This window comes from Rhinoraja longicauda, chromosome 8, assembly GCF_053455715.1.
Source record: "Rhinoraja longicauda isolate Sanriku21f chromosome 8, sRhiLon1.1, whole genome shotgun sequence".
Lineage (NCBI taxonomy): Eukaryota > Metazoa > Chordata > Chondrichthyes > Rajiformes > Arhynchobatidae > Rhinoraja > Rhinoraja longicauda.
Genome location: NC_135960.1, coordinates 1273165 through 1293928, shown reverse-complemented (window position 1 = coordinate 1293928; position 20764 = coordinate 1273165). Strand labels below are relative to the sequence as shown.

Below are 20764 nucleotides of genomic sequence, written 5' to 3'. Positions count from 1 at the left end.
AAACGATGGTTTGACAAGACAAGTAGGCCACTGCCACCGTTGACCAAAGGGCAGGTGGTCCGCTTACAGACTGACAGAGGCCATGACCGTATCGGAGTCATTTCTGGAATTGCTTCAGAGCCACGCTCATATATCGTTAGTGCCGATGGCGGTACCTACCGACGTAACAGGCGACACATCCTGCCTGTGAACGAGCCAGTTCCTCCTCAATATAATCCAGATGGTACAAGTTCGCTTCCGTTTGCGCCTACTGGCACTCGCATGTTTTTGCCAGCACGGCAATCCATGCCTGTAACAGCTCCTTTGCCTGTTCCATCTTCGCCTCCATATTCATCGCCTGTTCCACAGTTTGCTGCTTCGTCTCCAGGGACATTGATTCAGTCTCCCTCGCCTGTGGAATCACCTGCTCTCTCCCCAGATAAGAGGAATGGAGATGGTCTCTATCGTACACTTGCTGGTCGTGTTTGCAGGCCGGTTGTGAAGTATCCGGACTATGTTTAACTTTCCTCCAGTTTGTCACCGATTGTTATACATGACGTGCTCAGTTTATGTGTCTGTATCGTTGTTGATTCTTTAAGAGGGGGGATGTAGATTAGTGTAATGGTGTCACTCATGTTATGTGTCATGCTTTTGTAGTTACGCCCCTTTGGCTTTTGAGTGACTGCTGCTTGGGTGATTCGAGTTAGTGTAAGTGCAACGTGCAGGCGTAAGGTCATGCTTGCTATGTAGTTAATAAAGTCTAAGGTTTATTATCTAGGTGTGCGGCTTCTGTTATTATACAGCCAACACCAACATTACTCCAGCTTCTTGGATGGAGTGGATGTGGAGAGGATGTTTCCACTAGTGGGAGAGTCTAGGACCAGAGGGCACAGCCTCAGAATTAAAGGACGTTCCTTTAGGAAGGAGATGAGGAGGAATTTCTTTAGTCAGAGGGTGGTGAATCTGTGGGATTATTTGCCACAGACAGCTGTGGAGGCCACAAGTCAGTGGGTATTTTAAAGACTGAGATAGATTTGTGATTAGTTCAGGGGTTATGGGGAGAAGGCAGGAGAATTGGGTTAGGAGGGAGAGATAGATCAGCCGTGATTGGATGACGGAGTAGACTTGATGGGCCGAATGGCCTAATGCAGCTCCATTGATTGCTGACCTTTTTTATGTCCGTCTTGGGTGTAAAGCAGCATCTGCCGTTCCTTGCGTCACGGTTTGTTGTGGTGTTGTGTGCCGTGCAGGTGAGAAGCCTGATGCAGCAGGTGTTGGCTCTACACGGTCGCATCGACTACCTGGTGAACAACGGCGGTGGACAGTTCCCCAGCCCTGCCGCCGACATCAGCACCAAGGGCTGGAACGCCGTCATCGAGACCAACCTCACCGGGACCTTCCTCTGCTGCCGGGAAGGTACTTACATGGACACACAGACAATAGGTGCAGGAAGAGGCCATTCGGCCCTTCGAGCCAGCACCGCCATTCATTGTGATCATGGCTGATCATTCACAATCAGTAACCTGTGCCTGCCTTCTCCCCATATCCCTTGGCTCCGCTATCTTTAAGAGCTAAATCTAACTCTCTCTTGAAAGCACCCAGTGAATTGGCCTCCACTGCCTACCGATTCACAACTCTCTGGGTGAAAAGGTTTTTCCTCTTCTCCGTTCTAAACGGCCTCCCCCTTATTCTTAAACTGTGGCCCCTAGTTTTGGACCTCCCTGGATGTAACCCCAGTGTTTGGACACTTCAGTAAAAGCATTGACAATCAGTACCCCGTTCCTGCCTCCTCCCCATACCCCCTGACTCCGCTATCTTGAAGAGCTCTATCTAACTCTTGAATGCATTCGGAGAATTGGCCTCCACTGCCTTCTGAGGCAGAGAATTCCACAGATTCACAACTCTCTGGGTGAAAAAGTTTTTCCTCATCTCCGTTCTAAATGGCCTACCCCTTATTCTTAAACTGTGGCCCCTGATTCTGGACTCCCCCCAACATCGGGAACACGTTTCCTGCGTCTAGCCTGTCCAATCCCTTAATAATTTTATATGTTTCTATAAGATCCCCTCTCAACCTTCTAAATTCCAGTAAATACAAGCCCATTCCTGCATTCCTTCATCATATGAAAGTCCCGCCATTCCAAGAATTAACCTGGTGAACTTACGCTGCACTCCCAATCCCAGATTGATCCCTGGGATGGCGGGACTTACATATGAGGAAAGACTAGATAGACTGGGCTTGTACTCGCTGGAATTTAGAAGACTGAGGGGGGATCTTATAGAAACATATAAAATTCTTAAGGGGTTGGAGAGGCTAGATGCGGGAAGATTGTTCCCGATGTTGGGGGAGTCCAGAACCAGGGGTCACAGCTTAAGGATAAGGGGGAAGTCTTTTAGGACCGAGATGAGAAAACATTTCTTCACACAGAGAGTGGTGAGTCTGTGGAATTCTCTGCCACAGAAGGTAGTTGAGGCCAGTTCATTGGCTATATTTAAGAGGGTTAGATGTGGCCCTTTTTGCTAAAGGGATCAGGGGGTATGGAGAGAAGGCAGGTACAGGCTACTGAGCTGAATGATCAGCCATGATCATATTGAATGGCGGTGCAGGCTCGAAGGGCCGAATGGCCTACTCCTGCACCTATTTTCTATGTTTCTATGTTTCTCCCTCAATCCCTCCCTCCTGACTCCATCAAAACAATAACAGGCAGCCTTGGAAGCCTATCCTCCCTAGTCAAACCGCATGTCAAAAATCTTGGCTTGATATTTGACTCTGCATTAAAGTTTGACAAGCAAGTCAACGCTGTGGTAAAAGCCAGCTTCTTCCAGCTTCGTACCATAGCTAAAATCAAACCATTCCTCCAATTTGACGACATTGAAAAAATCATTCACTTATTCATTTCCTCCCGCCTAGGCTACTGCAACTCCCTATACACTGGGATCAGACAATCATCCCTGTCCCACCTGCAATTGGTCCAAAACGCCGCAGCGAGACTCCTGACGGGTACCCGTAAAAGGGACCACATCACCCCGATTCTGGCCTCTCTCCACTGGCTCCCAGTACAGTACAGAATCAACTTCAAGCTCCTCCTATTCACGTACAAAGCCCTAAACGGGCTTGCCCCCCCCCCCCCCCCCCATATCAAAAATCTTCTAACCCCCCTCTCTATCTCCAGGTCCCTCAGGTCGGCCGACTTGGGGCTACTCACTATCCCGCGGTCTAGGCTTAAGCTCAGGAGTGACCGCGCTTTTGCGGTTGCAGCTCCTAGACTGGAACAGCATCCCTCTCCCCATCAGAACTGTCCCCTCCATCCACTCCTTTAAGTCCAGGATCAAAACCTATTTCTACTCCCTAGCGTTTGAGGCCCTCTGAGGGGACGCTGTGAACTGTTTATGTATGTGCTGTTATGTTTGTGTGCCATTGTATGTTCGTTCTTAGTACCTGCACTGATGTACAGCACTTTGGTCAACGTGGGTAGTTTTTAAATGTGCTATACAAATAAAATTGGCTTGACTTGACTCAATAGCAAGAATGTCCTTCCTCAAATTAGGACACCAAAACTGCTCACAATACTCCAGGTGTGGTCTCACCAGGGCCCTGTACAACTGCAGAAGGACCTCTTTGCTCCTGTACTCAAATTCTCTTGCTAACATGCCATTGGCTTTCTTCACTGCCTGCTGTACCTGCATGCTTACCTTCAGTGACTGATGTACAAGGACACCCAGGTCTTGTACCTCCCCTTTTCCAAACCTGACACCATTCAGCTAATAATCTGCCTTCTTGTTCTTGCCTCCAAAGTAGACAACCTCACATTTATCCACATTATACTGCATCTGCCATGCATCTGCCCACTCACCCAACCTATCTAAGTCACCCTGCATCCTCATAGCATCCTCCTCACAGCTCACACCCAGCTTTGTAACATCTGCAAATTTGCTAATGTTACTTTTAATTCCTTCATTCAAGTCATTAATGTATATTGTAAATAGCTGCGGTCCCAGCACAGAGCCTTGCGGTACCCCACTAGTCACTGCCTGCCATTCTGAAAGGAACCCGTTAATCTCTACTCTTTGTTTCCTGCCTGCCAACCAATTTTCTATCCATGTCAGTACCCTACCCCCAATACCATGTGCTCTAATCCTACCCACTAATCTCCTATGTGAGACCTTATCAAAGGCTTTCTGAAAGTCCAGATACACCACATCCACTGGCTCTCCCTTGTCCATTTTACTAGTTACATCCTCAAAAAATTCCAGAAGATTAGTCAAGCAGATTTCCCCTTCGTAAATCCATGCTGACTCGGAACGATCCTGTTACTGCGATCCAAATGCACCGTTATTACATCTTTGTTAATTAACTCCAGCATCTTCCCCACCACTGATGTCAGACTAACTGGTCTATAATTCCCTGCTTTCTCTCTCCCTCCTTTCTTGAAACGTGAGATAACATTAGCTACCCTCCAATCCACAGGAACTGATCCTGAATCTAGAGAACATTGGAAAATGATCACCAATGCATCCACGATTTCTAGAGCCACCTCCTTAAGTACCCTGGGATGCAGACCATCAGGCCCTGGGGATTTATCAGCCTTCAGTCACATCAGTCTACCCAACACCATTTCCTGCCTAATGTGAATTTCCTTCAGTTCTTCCATCACCCTAGGTCCTCTGTCCCCTAGTACATCTGGGAGATTGTTTGTGTCTTCCTTAGTGAAGACAGATCCAAAGTACCTGTTCAACTCGTCTGCCATATTCTTGTTCCCCATAATAAATTCACCTGTTTCTGTCTTCAAGGGACCCACATTTGTCTTAACTAATCTATTCCTCTTCACATACCTAACGAAGCTTTTACTATCCTCCTTTATATTCTTGGCCAGCTTGCCTTCATACTTTATCTTTTCTCCCCGTATTGCCTTTTTTGTTACTTTCTGTTGCTCTTTAAAAGTTGCCCAATCCTCTGGCTTCCCACTCATCTTTGCTATGTTATATATGTCTTCTCTTTTATTGGCTTGTCACCAGTCATTGAAAGTAGGCATGCAGGTGCAGCAGGCAGTGAAGAAAGCGAATGGTATGTTGGCATTCATAGCGAGGGGATTTGAGTTTAGGAGCAGGGAGGTTCTGCTGCAGTTGTACAGGGCCTTGGTGAGACCGCACCTGGAGTATTGTGTGCAGTTTTGGTCTCCTAATCTGAGGAAAGACGTTCTTGCCTTAGAGGGAGTACAGAGAAGGTTCACCAGATTGATCCCTGGGATGGCGGGACTTACATATGAGGAAAGACTAGATAGACTGGGCTTGTACTCGCTGGAATTTAGAAGACTGAGGGGGGATCTTATAGAAACATATAAAATTCTTAAGGGGTTGGAGAGGCTAGATGCGGGAAGATTGTTCCCGATGTTGGGGGAGTCCAGAACCAGGGGTCACAGCTTAAGGATAAGGGGGAAGTCTTTTAGGACCGAGATGAGAAAACATTTCTTCACACAGAGAGTGGTGAGTCTGTGGAATTCTCTGCCGCAGAAGGTAGTTGAGGCCAGTTCATTGGCTATATTTAAGAGGGAGTTAGATGTGGCCCTTTTTGCTAAAGGGATCAGGGGGTATGGAGAGAAGGCAGGTACAGGCTACTGAGCTGAATGATCAGCCATGATCATATTGAATGGCGGTGCAGGCTCGAAGGGCCGAATGGCCTACTCCTGCACCTATTTTCTATGTTTCTATGTTTCTAATCTGAGGAAAGACATTCTTGCCATAGAGGGAGTACAGAGAAGGTTCACCAGATTGATTCCTGGGATGGCAGGACTTTCATATGAAGAAAGACTGGATAGACTCGGCTTGTACTCGCTGGAATTTAGAAGATTGAGGGGGGATCTTATAGAAACTTACAAAATTCTTAAGGGGTTGGACAGGCTAGATGCAGGAAGATTGTTCCCGATGTTGGGGAAGTCCAGAACAAGGTGTCACAGTTTAAGGATAAGGGGGAAGTCTTTTAGGACCGAGATGAGAAGGTTTTTTTTCACACGGAGAGTGGTGAATCTGTGGAATTCTCTGCCACAGAAGGTAGTTGAGGCCAGTTCATTGGCTATATTTAAGAGGGAGTTAGATGTGGCCCTTGTGGCTAAAGGGATCAGGGGGTATGGAGAGAAGGCAGGTAGAGGATACTGAGTTGGATGATCAGCCATGATCATATTGAATGGCGGTGCAGGCTCGAAGGGCCGAATGGCCTACTCCTGCACCTATTTTCTATGTTTCTATCATTACTCAACTTTAACCTGACCGTATATGGACTTGTCTGTTTTTTTACTTGGTATTAGTTCTCGGTCCTTGGAACAGCTCCCTGTGCTCTTACCAGTCCCCTGCTTTCTTATCTTCGTGCTCTCCCTTGTCGTTTAAGGTCATCTTCCGTCAGTCCTTAACTTATTCCAATAATTGTTATATTCTGTGGTTTTTCCAAGAATTGAAGTTTCAGTTACAGTTGTCAGTCACATCCATACGAGCCATTGGTATTTCTCCACTTTCAACAATATAGAAGCTACAAAAGCATTCAAACATACAAGTTTGCAGACAATGGTCAAGTATCCCATCATGCAAAATTAATAGCCATTAGCTCTTACAGCAGCAGCTCTACCCGTTGCGCCACCGTGCCGCCTCTTTCCTCTCTAACACGCGCTCTGTGCTCTCTCTCCGTTGCAGCTTATCACTCCTGGATGAAGAGCAATGGTGGCTCCATCGTCAACATCGTGGCGGACATGTGGAAAGGCTTCCCGGGGATGGCGTGAGTGGCCGTTTCACCCCTGGTTTGGGGAGGGGCGGGTGGCACACACGGGACGTGGGCTCGCTAAACCCTGCGCACACAGGCCGGAGTCTCGCTCCAGTCCCGAGCCGGCTGCCTGACCCTTTTCCAGGCTAACGTCCGTGCCCGGGTGGTCTTACAGGCCGGAGTCTCGCCCCAGTCCCGAGCCGGCTGCCTGACCCTTTTCCAGGCTAATGTCCGTGCCCGGGTGGTCTTAAAGGCACGTGAAGTTTCCGCCGAATTTTGCGTTTTTAATATCCATTTTCCGCGCTTTTTGCCCGGTTTCCGCGTTTTTCACTTTGCCAGATAAACGGAGAAATCGGATCGGAAAAAAGAAAGAAAAAACCCGATGTATAGACTTGTAATGAACACTAGGGTTCCGCTAGAGGTCGCTAGGGGTTCCGCGAGAAATCCACCCCCCCACCGCGCGCCCTGGAAGTCTCCCCGAAAATGTGGCACCTAGGCTGGGCGAGGCAGCCAATCTCGACATCATCGGGACTTCCACGGCCGATCGGTGGGTTGAATTTGCAACCTGCGACTGTGGCTCTGGAACTCCAGCCCAGCTGGAGCCGGCACATCGACCCCCATCGCCGAGCGACTTCCTTGGCCGGCTGGATAAACCAGCAAAGCTCTGGAACCAAGAGTGCCCGAAAATCAGTGATGGAACTGCAATGAGTAAATATTAAATTTAAGTGCAAGATTATATAACTAAATTAATTAAGACAGGGTTAAAACATAAAACACAGCAGAAAAGCCAATTACCACCTTTTTGGGCTGATTATCAATTAATGTGCGAATTTACTTCAAAATGTTATTAGTGTACAGTGACATATTCACATTATTTTGTCATGTCTGTTTTTACTTTGAAATGCACTAAAAGAGGCTTGAAACTGGATATTCTGTGTGTAAATTGTTGACCCCCGTTGTAGCCTCACGCAAGCGCTCTGATCTTTACCTCGTGTTTTTTGACCTCAAGCACATGCCTGGTTTTAGAGAGGGACTAGGCCCTATCCATGAGGGCCCTGGGGGATTTCCGGGACCGCTGGGCACCGTGGGCGGGGGGGGGGGGTGAGGGGGTGGGGTGGATTGTACCCTCAATAAGGATGGGGCAATAGTAATTTATTATTCAATGTTTAAGAATATTTGCATTGTTTTGTATTTTGGTGGTGGGTTTGTTTGTATTTTTCTACTGTACCTACTACCATTTTGTGCAAATAATGGATTAAAATTATTTTTGGTTGACAAAAATTAGCACAGGTCTCTCAGCACCCTGCTCCCACAAGGCCCTCTGTTTACAGAAGGTCAACAACCTGTAGTGTGTCTAATCTCCCTCCCCACCCTGCTCCCTCACCACCGCCCCTCTCCTGCTCTCTGTAGACTTTACACTTTACTTTAGTAAAGTATTTACTTTAAAGTAGAGTCATAGAGTGATAGTGTGGAAACAGGCCCTTCGGCCCAACTCGCCCACACCGGCCAACAATGTCCCAGCTTCACACAGAGAGTGGTGAGTCTGTGGAATTCTCTGCCACAGAAGGTAGTTGAGGCCAGTTCATTGGCTATATTTAAGAGGGAGTTAGATGTGGCCCTTTTTGCTAAAGGGATCAGGGGGTATGGAGAGAAGGCAGGTACAGGCTACTGAGCAGGATGATCAGCCATGATCATATTGAATGGCGGTGCAGGCTCGAAGGGCCGAATGGCCTACTCCTGCACCTATTTTCTATGTTTCTACCCTAGTCCCACTTGCCTGCGCATGGCCCATATCCCTCCAAACCTGTCCTATCCATGTACCTGTCCAACTGTTTCTTAAACGATGGGATAGTCCCAGCCTCAACTACCTCCTCTGGCAGCTCGTTCCATACACCCACCACACTCTGTGTGGAAAAGTTACCCCTCGGATTCCTATTAAATCTTTTCCCCTTCACCTTGAACCTATGTCCTCTGGTCCTCGATTCCCCTACTCTGTGCAAGAGACTCTGTGCATCTACCCGATCTATTCCTCTCATGATTTTGTACACCTCTATAAGATCTCCCCTCATCCTCCTGCGCTCCATGGAATAGAGACCCAGCCTGCTCAACCTCTCCCTGTAGCTCACACCCTCTAGTCCTGGCAACATCCTCATAAATCTTTTCTGAACCATTTCAAGCTTGGTAAAGTACTCTAAAGTAAAGTCTCTACTTTAGGGTGGTACGATGATGCAGCGGGTAGAGCTGCTGCCTCACAGCGCCAGAGACCCGGGTTCCATCCTGAGTACGGGCGCTGTCTGTACGGAGTTTGCACGTTCTCCCCGTGACCTGCGTGGGTTTTCTAGGGGTGCTCTGGTTTTCTCCCACACTCCAAAGACATACGGGTTAATTGGATTCGGTAAAAATTGTAAATTGTCGCTAGTGTGTGTAGGCTAGTGCTAGTATACGCTGGTTGGCGTGGACTCTGGGCCGAAGGGCCTGTTTCCACGCTGTATCTCTAAACTAAACTAATCTTGGAGTGTAGCCATGTATAGTCTGTCCGCTGGCTGGATAGCACGCATCTATCTTTGTATCTATCTTTGGTTTAAACCAACATCTGCAATTCCTTCCTAAACTAAACCAAACTTAAACTTTAAAACTTAAACTTTAAAACTTAAATGAATTGTGGACGCAGCCCAGACCATCACACAATCCAACCTCTCTCCCACCGCCTCCATCTACACCTCACGCTGCCTCGGCAAGGCCAGCAGCATCATCAAGGACCAGTCTCACCCCGGCCACTCCCTCTTCTCCCCTCTGCCATCGGGCAAGAGGTACAGAAGGGTGAAAACGCACACCTCCAGATTCAGGGGCAGTTTCTTCCCGGCTGTTATCAGGCAACTGAACCGTCCTCTCACCAACTAGAGAGCGGTCCTGACCTCCCATCTACCTCATTGGAGACCCTCGGACTATCTTTGATCGGACTTTGCCGGCTTTACCTTGCACTGAACGTTATTCCCTTTATCCTGTATCTGTATACTGTGGACGGCTCGATATATGGTCTCTCCGCTGACTGGTTGATACATGTGACACTAAACCAAACTAAAACTTCAACTAAACAAACTAACACTGAACTAAGATAGACACAAAATGCTGGACAGGAAGTATTCCTGGATAGAAGAAATAGGTAATGTTTCGGGTTGATACCCATCTTCAGACTCTGAAGAAGGGTCTCGACACAAAACGTCACCCATTCCTTCTCTCCGGAGATGCTGCCAGTCCCGCTGAGTTACTCCAGCACTCTGTGAAACGTCACCTATCCATGTTCTCCACAGATGCTGCCCGACCCGCTGAGTTACTCCAGCACTCTGTGAAACGTCACCTATCCATGTTCTCCACAGATGCTGCCTGACCCGCTGAGTTACTCCAGCACTGTGAAACGTCACCTATCCATGTTCTCCACAGATGCTGCCTGACCCGCTGAGTTACTCCAGCACTCTGTGAAACGTCACCTATCCATGTTCTCCACAGATGCTGCCTGACCCGCTGAGTTACTCCAGCATTTTGTGCCTATTTTCAGTGTAAACCAACATCTACAATTCCTCCCTAGATAAAATAAAACTAAAGCTAAACTAAACTAAAGATGAAAGGACTATTGTTGTTGTGACTGTTTGAGGTTGACCTGTAACTCTCGCTGTGTTCTGCCCCCCCTACCCCCACCCCCACCCCCACCCCCACCAGTCACACGGGAGCGGCGAGATCAGCCGTGGACAACCTCACCAAGAGCCTGGCCATCGAGTGGGCCGACAGTGGTGTGCGGGTCAACGCGGTGGCTCCAGTGAGTACCTCCTTCTCCCACCCCCCTCGCCTCGTCACCCCTACCCCCCCCCCCCCCCACCCTGTCCCTCCCGCTGGCTGGCACTCCACGTCAACACCCGGACGCCGTCCCAACCACCAGCTGTCTAGACTAGCGTCTGTCTCTAGGGATACAGTGCAGAAAAGGCCCTTCGGCCCACCCAGCCCGTGCCGACCAGCGATCCCCACACACATCGAAACATGAAGGGAAAAAAACCCTGCAGATGCTGGTTTAAATCGAAGGTAGACACAAAATGCTGGAGTAACTCAGCGGGTCAGGCAGCATCTGTGGAGAACATGGATAGGTGACGTTTAACAGAGTGCTGGAGTAACTCAGCGGGTCAGGCAGCATCTTGGGTGAGAAGGAATGGGCAAAGAAAATAGAGCAGAGCAAGATAGACCACTCGACCCTAAAAACCGTAGTACGTCACGACGCCATTTTTGTCGGCAGAAACTTACAGAAACATTTTAAAAGGAAAATAACAAAAATCTGTGAGTTGATAGATGAGATATATTCTGCATTTTAATGGTATCATCACACACACTGTTCCCCCACAACACTGATTACACCGCGAGAGGCAGAGCGAACGGCGGGGTTTGCTTACTAAAATGGCGGACGTTACGCTCCTTTGCGTACTACACTTCAGTATAGGCGATTTTGACGGAGTGGTTCATCTTGTTCCTCTAGTATCTTTGGGATTGGGTGATGTTTCAGGCCGAGACCCTTCTTCAGACCCTCCTTCATAGAAAATAGGTGCTGAGTCTGAAAAAATGATTCCCTGTGGTTTACCAAAGCCAATTGACCAATTAATAATGGCCGAATGGCCTACTCCTACACCTCTGTTTCTATGTTTCTGTGCTGTATAACTAAACTAAACTTTCCTCCCTCACAGGGAACCATTTTTTCAGAATCAGCAGTGGCCAATTACAAAGAACTGGGACCCAGTTTATTCAAGGGTTCCATCTCGAAAATCCCAGCCAAGAGACTGGGAGTTCCAGAGGAGGTGAGAGCTCTTCGTTTGTGTGAACTGTTGGCACTGGTTTATTCTTGCCAAGTCTACCGTGAGAACATGTGATCGTGTGCTATCCAGTCAAACCCCTAAGACCGTAAGACATAGGAGCAGAATTAGGCCATTCGGCCCATTGAGTCTGCTCCACCATTCAATAATGGTCAAGTCAAGTTTATTTGTCACGTACACATACATGAGGGCGTGCAGCGTAGGTTTACCAGGTTAATTCCCGGAATGGCGGGACTGTCATATGTTGAAAGACTGGAGCGACTAGGCTTGTATACACTGGAATTTAGAAGAATGAGAGGGGATCTTATCGAAACGTATAAGATTATTAAGGGGTTGGACACGTTAGAGGCAGGAAACATGTTCCCAATGTTGGGGGAGTCCAGAACCAGGGGCCACAGTTTAAGAATAAGTTGTAGGCCATTTAGAACAGAGATGAGGAAAAACTTTTTCAGTCAGAGAGTTGTGAATCTGTGGAATTCTCTGCCTCAGAGGGCAGTGGAGGCCAATTCTCTGAATACATTCAACAGAGAGCTAGATAGAGCTCTTAAGGATAGCGGAGTCAGGGGGTATGGGGAGAAAGCAGGAACGGGGTACTGATTGAGAATGATCAGCCATGATCACATTGAATGGCGGTGCTGGCTCGAAGGGCTGAATGGCCTACTCCTGCACCTATTGTCTATTGTCTATGATGTGCAGTGAAATGAAAGTGGCAATGCCTGCGGATTGTGCACAAAAAAAGAATTACAGTTACAGCATATAAATAAAGTTAATACAGAGAAGACAAAATTTAGTCCCTGGAGTTATAAGAGTTAACAGTCCTGATGGCCTGTGGGAAGAAACTCCATCTCATCCTCTCCGTTTTCACAGCGTGACAGCGGAGGCGTTTGCCTGACCGTAGCATCTGGAACAGTCCGTTGCTGGGGTGGCAGGGGTCCCCCATAATGTTGCTGGCTCTGGATCTGCACCTCCTGATGTATAGGTCCTGCAGGGGGACGAGTGTAGTTCCCATGGTGCGTGTAGTTCTGCCGAACGCACTACTCTCTGCAGGGCCATCCTGTCCTGGGCTGATCTATCTCCCCCTCTTCTAACCCTATTCTCCTGCCTTCTCCCCATAACCCCTGACACCCGTACTAATCAACAATCTGTCTATCTCTGCCTTAAATATATCCACTGACTTGTGGCCTCCAGAGCCGTCTGTGGCAAAGAATTCCAAACATTCACCAACCTCTGGCTAAAGAAATTAATCTCCTCATCTCCTTCCTAAAGGAGTATGTGTCGGAAGGGACGTTTAAGGAACGTCCTTTAATTCTGAGGCTGTGCCCTCTGGTCCTAGACTCTCCCACTAGTGGAAACATTCTCTCCACATCCACTCTATCTAAGCAAGATGGATGAACAGTTGCAGAGATACAGACAGAAACAGGCCTGAGGCCCACTATCTGAGGATAGGGTAGACAGATTTTCCAGCTCCTTTCATTCTTTCCAGCTTTTTGGCATCTTTGCAGAACTGATCACAGAACTTAGTCAAGTGCAGCCACAAGGAACATAAGAAAATAACTGCAGATGCTGGTACAAATCGAAGGTATTTATTCACAAAGTGCTGGAGTAACTCAGCTGGTAAGGCAGCATCTTGGGAGAGAAGGAATGGGTGACGTTTCGGGTCGAGACCCTTCTTCACGTTTCGGGTCGAGACCCTTCTTCACAAGGAACTGCAGGTACTGGTTTATATCTTAAAAAAAGACAAAAGTGTTGGAGTGACTCAATAATAATAATAATAATACATTTTATTTATATAGCGCTTTTCATATACTCAAAGACGCTTTACAGAGATTTTGAGAACATAGGGAAATTAATAAATAGATAAATAAGTAAATAAATAAATGAACAGAGAAAGGAGACAGTAGGTGAGGTGACCTTCAGTGGTTGAAGGCAGTACTGAACAGGTGAGACTTCAGCGATGTTTTGAATGTGGTGAGTGTGGGGGAGTCTCTAACGGTTTGGGGTAGTGAGTTCCATAGGGTGGGAGCAGCGATGGAGAAAGCCCTGTCCCCCCAGGATCTGAGTTTAGTCCGGATGTGGGGGGATAGGAGATTGGCAGCGGCAGAGCGGAGGGTGCAGGTGGGAGTGTGCCTGTGGAGGAGGTCGGTCAGGTAGGATGGGGCCAGGTTATGGAGGGCTTTGTAGGTTATGAGGAGGAATTTGTACTGGATTCTCTGTGGGATGGGGAGCCAGTGGAGTTTATAAAGGACGGGGGTGATATGGTCACGGATCGAGGTGTGTGTGAGTAGACGGGCAGCGGAGTTTTGAATGTATTGAAGTTTATTGATGATTTTTGAGGGTGCGCCATAGAGGAGGCTGTTGCAGTAGTCCAGACGGGAGGTGATGAAGGCGTGGATGAAGGTTTCTGCAGCTGTGGAGGAGAGGGATGGACGGAGACGGGCAATGTTTTTGAGGTGGAAGAAGGCTGTCTTTGTGATGTGTTTGATGTGTTTGTCGAAGGAGAGGGTTTGATCAAGGATGATTCCAAGATTCCGGATGTGAGGTGAGGTGGATACTGGGAGACCATCAATGTTGAGGATGAAGTTTTGGGTGGATTTGGTGAGCATTTTTGGACCAATGATGATGATTTCAGATTTGTTGCAATTGAGTTTGAGGAAGTTTGATTGAAGCCAAGATTTTATTTCAGTAATGCAGTTTGTCAGTGTAGAGTGTGTGGTGGAGGAGATTGACTTGGTGGAGATGAGGAGCTGGATATCATCGGCGAAGCAGTGGAAGTTGAGACCATGACGGCGGATTAATTGACCAAGGGGGAACAGGTAGAGGATGAAGAGGAGGGGGCCAAGGACTGAGCCTTGGGGGACACCTTGGGGGAGGGGAGCGGTGGGGGATTTACAGTTGTTAATGGAGATGAACTGGTGTCTGTCAGAGAGGTAAGATTTAAACCAGGATAGGGCTGTGCCGGTGATGTTAAGGGAGGTTTCAAGTCGGGTGAGGAGAATGGAGTGATTTATGGTGTCAAAGGCGGCGCTGAGGTCAAGTAGGATGAGGATGTTGAGGTTGCCAGCGTCGGAGGAGAGGAGAATGTCGTTTGTGATTTTGAGGAGCGCAGTTTCAGTACAGTGGTTTGAGCGGAATCCGGATTGGAAGGTTTCATACAGGTTATTGGTAGAGAGGTGGTATTTTAGTTGGGAAGCTACAGCACGTTCCAAAACTTTGGACAGAAAGGGTAGGTTGGAGATTGGTCTGAAGTTGTTTGGGGTGTCAGGGTTTAGACCAGGTTTTTTCAGAATGGGGGTGACAGCAGCGATTTTGAGGGATGGCGGGACAATGCCAGTGGACAGGGAGGAGTTTATTGTTGCAGTGATAAGTGGAGAGAGAGCAGGAAGGCAGGCCTTGACAAAGCTGGAGGGGATGGGGTCCAGAGAGCAGGTGGCAGTTTTTATTCCTGTGAAGAGGTCAGAGAGGTCGGTGGTGGAGATTGGGGAGAACTGAGGCAGGGGCTGACAGGATAAGGGGGGGCAGGTGGTTTGAGGGGGAGCAGGTGCGTTGGTGGTTAAGGTGCTGTAGATGTTGTCTATTTTGCTTTGGAAGAATGAAAGGAAAGTGGTGCATTTGTCAACTGTGAATGATTGGGAGATGGTGTCCAGGGGGCTGAGGAGTTTGTTTATTGTAGAGAAGAGTGTTTTGGGGTTTCCGGAGCCAGAGTGAATTATTTGAGAGTAGTAGGTGGAGTGGGCATGGGAGAGGGCATCTTTATAGTGCTGTATGTGGTCTTTGTAGGCTTGGGAGTGAATTGTGAGACCTGTTTTGTTGCGGAGTCTTTCAAGTTGACGGGCATGAGTTTTCATCACGCGGAGTTCAGGGGTAAACCAGGGAGCAGAGTGGGTGAAGGAAACTGTTTTGGTTTTTATAGGTGCAAGCTGGTCGAGGCAGGAGGAGAGAGTGCGGTTGTAGTAGTCAGTGAGGTCAGAGGGGCTGTGGAGGTCAACGAAGGGAGAGGCGGACATTATTTCAGAGAGGGAGGATGAGAGCGAGGTAGGTGAAACAGAGTTCAGCTTGCGGAAGTTTATTTTGCGTTTTTGCTTTGGAGCTGGGGTGGGAATGTTGACGGACATGGTGATGGCTAAGTGATCAGAGAGGGTGGGGTCGGAGCCAGAGAGGTGATGTAGATTTAGTCCAGTGGAGCAGACAAGGTCCAGAATGTGCCCACGGTTATGGGTGGGAAAATTTACGTGTTGAGTGAGGTTAAAGCAGTTGAGTATTTCAGTGAAGTCAGCGGTTATTGTGGAGTCAGTGGAGTCCATGTGGATGTTGAAATCACCGAGGAGGAGGATTGAGGGGGAGAGAGAACAGAACTGGGTCAGAAAGTCAGAGAAGTCAGAAAGGAATGATGGGTGTGGTTTGGGAGGGCAGTAGACAACTGCCATGACTAATTTTGTGTGGCCAGAGAGTTTGAAAGCCAGGTGTTCAAATAACGGAGCAGATGAGATGGAGATGAGGTTGATCTTGAAGTCCTGTCGGTGAATTACGGCAATCCCACCACCTCGGCCTTCCGAGCGTGGTTTATTGATGTTGGAGTATCCGTTGGGTGTAGTGAGGTTGAGTGAGAGGTAATCCAGAGGTTGTTGCCAGGTTTCTGTCAGACAGATGAAGTCCAGTTTATTTTCCAGGATGAAGTCATTTAGAATGAGGCTTTTATTGTTGAGGGACCGGATGTTGAGCAGAGTGAGCTTCATGTTGCTTTGTATGGTGTGGATGGACACGGGTGATTTAGCCAGGGCTTGTAGACAGGGGGCACGCTCGTGTGCGTTATTGTGATGACGTAATGGACGAGTGGAAGTCCGATCAGCTGACCAGAGTGTAGGGATTGAGTGACCGGTCTGGGAGTAGACAAACTTGTGACCGGAGCCTCTGTGGATGTATTTGGGTCGTCGTAGAAGTCCGTGGTTGATGATGGCAGAGATGCATGGTGGAGTGGAGTGGTTGTTGAGCTGGAGCAGTCTCGCAGCAAAGTACTTCAGTGCCATGCCAGGCAGGAGCGAAGGAGCATAGAGCCCAGAGAGATCAAACGTCACAGCAGGCACAACAGGCTGATCCAGAGCAAGGCCTATGAGGATCGAGGAAGCTGAGCAGCCTAAGGGTTAATACTGAGCTGAGGATGTGCAGGCAGAGGAGGTAGCCAGGCAAGCAGGCAAGCAAGCAGGCAATGGGTTAGACCTGACCCAGCGGCTTACTCCAGTAGACACAGAGTGCTGGAGTAACTCAGCGGGTCAGGCAGCATCTCTGGAGAGAAGGAATGGGTGATGTTTCGGGTCTCCACAGATGCTGCCTGACCCGCTGAGTTACTCCAGCATTTTGTGTCTACCTTCGATCTAAACCAGCATCTGAAGTCTTCGTTCCTGCACGCCTTACTCCAGTGCTGTGTCTTACTTTATCTATACACTGAAACTCTTGTTTGTTTGTTTGTTTGTTTGTTCCTGAACTGCAGCCAAACCGGTGCATGATAGCGCGACAAGTTTAGGCCCACCTTACTCACCGTCGTCCCTTCGGTGCCAATGGAAGAAGTTTCATTGAAATCGGCGTTATATTTTTTAAGTTATTCACATTTTAAAGTTTAAATCTATCTCCTGGGGAGGGAGGATGGAGGGAGGGGGGAGGGTTGAGGGGGTGAAGTAGGGGGGAGGGGTAGGGGGATTGAGGAGGATGGAGTGGGGGGGGAGGGAAGGGAGAGGGAGAGGGGAGGGGGGATAGGGGAGGAGAAGGTGGGGGGGGAGAGGGGAGGGGGGTGAGGAGAGGGTGCTGCACCAATGCAGGAGAGGTTTGGGCCCAATGGGTCCACTTGGTCTAGTGTGAAAGAAAATTAAATGCTGGCACCATCCTGTGAGTAAATACTGAAGGGTGGCGGCTGTGGACTGTGGCACTGCAGAGAGACAAGAGGCAAGAGGCATGAGACAGAACAATGACATTTTAGTTTAGTTTAGTTTAGCCTTACAGCACGGAAACAGGCCCTTCGGCCCACCGTGTCCGCGCCGACCAGCAATCCCCGCACACTAACACTATCCCACACACACCAGGGACAATTTACATTTACACCAAGCCAATTAACCTACAAACCTGCACGTCTTTGGAGTGTGGGAGGAAACCGGAGCGCCCGGAGAAAACCCACGCAGGTCACGGGGAGAACGTGCAAACTCCGTACAGACAGCGCCCGTTGTCTCTTGCCTCTTGTCCAGATGGCACCCAGGTCTCTGGCGCTGTGAGGCAGCAGCTCTACCCGCTGCACCGCAATGACGCTACTTACTGCAGCACAAGACTGTGTAAACATGGTACTCTGTAAACAATATAATAAACGAGCAAACAAAAGTTCTGTGTGTGTGTACATGTGTGTTTATATATATATATATATATATATATATTTGTGTAAATGTACATATATATATATAGTCTGAAGAAGGGTCTCGACCCAAAACGTCACCCATTCCTTCTCTCCTGAGATGCTGCCTGACCTGCTGAGTTACTCTAGCATTTTGTGAATAAATACCTTCGATTTGTATCAGCATCTGCAGTTATTTGCTTATATATATATATAGGTGCATATGTATGCACATTTTTATGTAGATATATATGTATACGCATGTGTGTATATATGTGTGTATATTTATATACCAGTCTTGGGCCCTTGGAGGGGAGGATGCTCCTCAAACTGCGGACCACCCTGGACAATACAGCTCACCCCCTCCGTGACACGCTGGTCAACCTGAGGGGCACCTTCAGCAACAGACTGGTCCCACCGAGACACAGCACAGAACGATCGCCACAGGAGATCCTTCTTCCCTGTGGCTATCAAACTGTACAACCCCTCCCCCTTCTGTCCTGGGCTAGACTGAGACTGACTCCCCTCCCCCCCAATCTTTGTCCATCCCCAATCCTTTCTACTCATCACTTTAATTTCATGTCTCTTATTGTGTTTTATGACAGGATGAATTTAAAAGAGTTAGATAGAGCTCTAGGGGCTAGTGGAATCAAGGGATATGGGGAGAAGGCAGGCATGGGTTACTGATTGTGGATGATCAGCCATGATCACAATGAATGGCGGTGCTGGCTCGAAGGGCAAAATGGCCTCCTCCTGCACCTATTTTCTATGTTTCTATGACTATGTTCAGAACCAGGGGCCACAGTTTAAGAATAAGGGGTAGGCCATTTAGAACGGAGATGAGGAAAAACTTTTTCAGTCAGAGAGTTGTGAATCTGTGGAATTCTCTGCCTCAGAAGGCAGTGGAGGCCAATTCCCTGAATGCATTTAAGTGAGACCTAGATAGAGCTCTTAAGGATAGCGGAGCCAGGGGGTATGGGGAGAGGGCAGGAACGGGGTACTGATTGTGGATGATCAGCCATGATCACATTGAATAGTGGTGCTGGCTCGAAGGGCTGAATGGTCTCCTCCTGCACCTATTGTCTATTGACTGTTGGCAGAACAATTTCTCTCCTGGGATAAATAAAGATCTATCGTATCGTTTCGTCCCTTCTGAAGACAGCCCGTCACTCATCTGACGCCCATACACACTGTGGACGGCTCGATTGTAATCATGTATTGTCTTTCCGCTGACTGGTTAGCGCACAACAAAAAGCTTTTCACTGTACCTCGGTACACGGGACAATAAACTAAACTGAACCCAGTTCTCTCTGGTTCCAGGTCGCTCCTGTCGTTTGCTTTTTGCTTTCACCTGCTGCCTCGTTCATAACTGGTGAGACGGTGAGGGTGGATGGCGGACAGAGCCTCTACCACAGCCCCTGGCACGTTCCCGGTAAGGACATGCCTCTCTCTCCCTCTTCAAACGTCTCCGTCACCTTTAGTGAAGTGTGGTTTGGTTTAGAGATACAGTGCGGAAACATGAAGCAAAGAGTAAGAGTAAACAGTTTTGGTCTCCTAATCTGAGGAAAGACATTCTAGCCTTAGAGGGAGTACAGAGAAGGTTCACCAGATTGATCCCTGGGATGGCAGGACTTTCATATGAAGAAAGACTGGATAGACTAGGCTTGTACTCGCTGGAATTTAGAAGACTGAGGGGGGATCTTATTGAAACATATAAAATTCTTAAAGGGTTGGAGAGGCTAGATGCGGGAAGATTGTTCCCGATGTTGGGGAAGTCCAGAACCAGGGGTCACAGCTTAAGGATAAGGAGGAAGTCTTTTAGGACCGAGATGAGAAAACATTTCTTCAGTTTTGGTCTCCAAATTTGAGGAAGGATATTCTTGCTATTGAGGGTGTGCAGCGTAGGTTCACTAGGTTAATTCCCGGAATGGCGGGACTGTCGTATGTTGAAAGGCTGGAGCAATTAGGCTTGTATACACTGGAATTTAGAAGGATGAGGGGGGATCTTATTGAAACATATAAGATAATTAGGGGATTGGACACATTAGAGGCAGGAAACATGTTCCCAATGTTGGGGGAGTCCAGAACAAGGGGCACAGTTTAAGAATAAGGGGTAGGCCATTTAGAACGGAGATGAGGAAGAACTTTTTCAGTCAGAGAGTGGTGAAGGTGTGGAATTCTCTGCCTCAGAAGGCAGTGGAGGCCAGTTCGTTGGATGCTTTCAAGAGAGAGCTGGATAGAGCTCTTAAGGATAGCGGAGTGAGGGGGTATGGGGAGAAGGCAGGAACGGGGTACTGATTGAGAGTGATCAGCCATGATCGCATTGAATGGCGGTGCTGGCTCGAAGGGCTGAATGGCCTACTCCTGCACCTATTGTCTATTGTCACAGAGAGTGGTGAGTCTGTGGAATTCTCTGCCACAGAAGGTAGTTGAGGCCAGTTCATTGGCTATATTTAAGAGGGAGCTAGATGTGGCCCTTGTGGCTAAAGGGATCAGGGGGTATGGAGAGAAGGCAGGTACGGGATACTGAGCTGGATGATCAGCCATGATCATATTGAATGGCGGTGCAGGCTCGAAGGGCCGAATGGCCTACTCCTGCACCTATTTTCTATGTTAACGGGTCCTTTTCAGAATGGCAGGCAGTGGCGAGTGGAGTGCCGCAAGGCTCGGTGTTGGGGCCGCAACTGTTTACCATATATATTAATGATTTGGATGAAGGAATTAGAACTAACACTAGCAAGTTTGCAGATGACACAAAGCTGGGTGGCAGTGTAAACTGCGAAGAGGATGTTATGAGGTTGCAGGGTGACCTGGACAGGT

The 20764-nt window shown here is 48.3% G+C and overlaps 2 protein-coding genes across 2 annotated transcripts in view; one reads left to right on the top strand and one right to left on the bottom strand.

Annotated features, from left to right (window-relative positions):
- The window catches only part of pecr (peroxisomal trans-2-enoyl-CoA reductase), a 29289-nt gene that overhangs the window by 6667 nt on the left and 1858 nt on the right, over nucleotides 1-20764 (top strand). Inside the window, exons 3-7 of the mRNA XM_078403247.1 lie at nucleotides 1230-1395; nucleotides 6658-6739; nucleotides 10442-10538; nucleotides 11449-11559; nucleotides 19265-19376. Of these exons, the coding sequence (XP_078259373.1) occupies nucleotides 1230-1395; nucleotides 6658-6739; nucleotides 10442-10538; nucleotides 11449-11559; nucleotides 19265-19376 (568 nt within the window). The remainder of the gene's footprint in view (nucleotides 1-1229; nucleotides 1396-6657; nucleotides 6740-10441; nucleotides 10539-11448; nucleotides 11560-19264; nucleotides 19377-20764) is intronic.
- The window catches only part of ercc3 (excision repair cross-complementation group 3), a 51785-nt gene continuing 44181 nt past the window's right edge, over nucleotides 13161-20764 (bottom strand). Inside the window, exon 16 of the mRNA XM_078403246.1 lies at nucleotides 13161-13300. The gene's annotated coding sequence lies outside the window, so the exon portion shown is untranslated. The remainder of the gene's footprint in view (nucleotides 13301-20764) is intronic.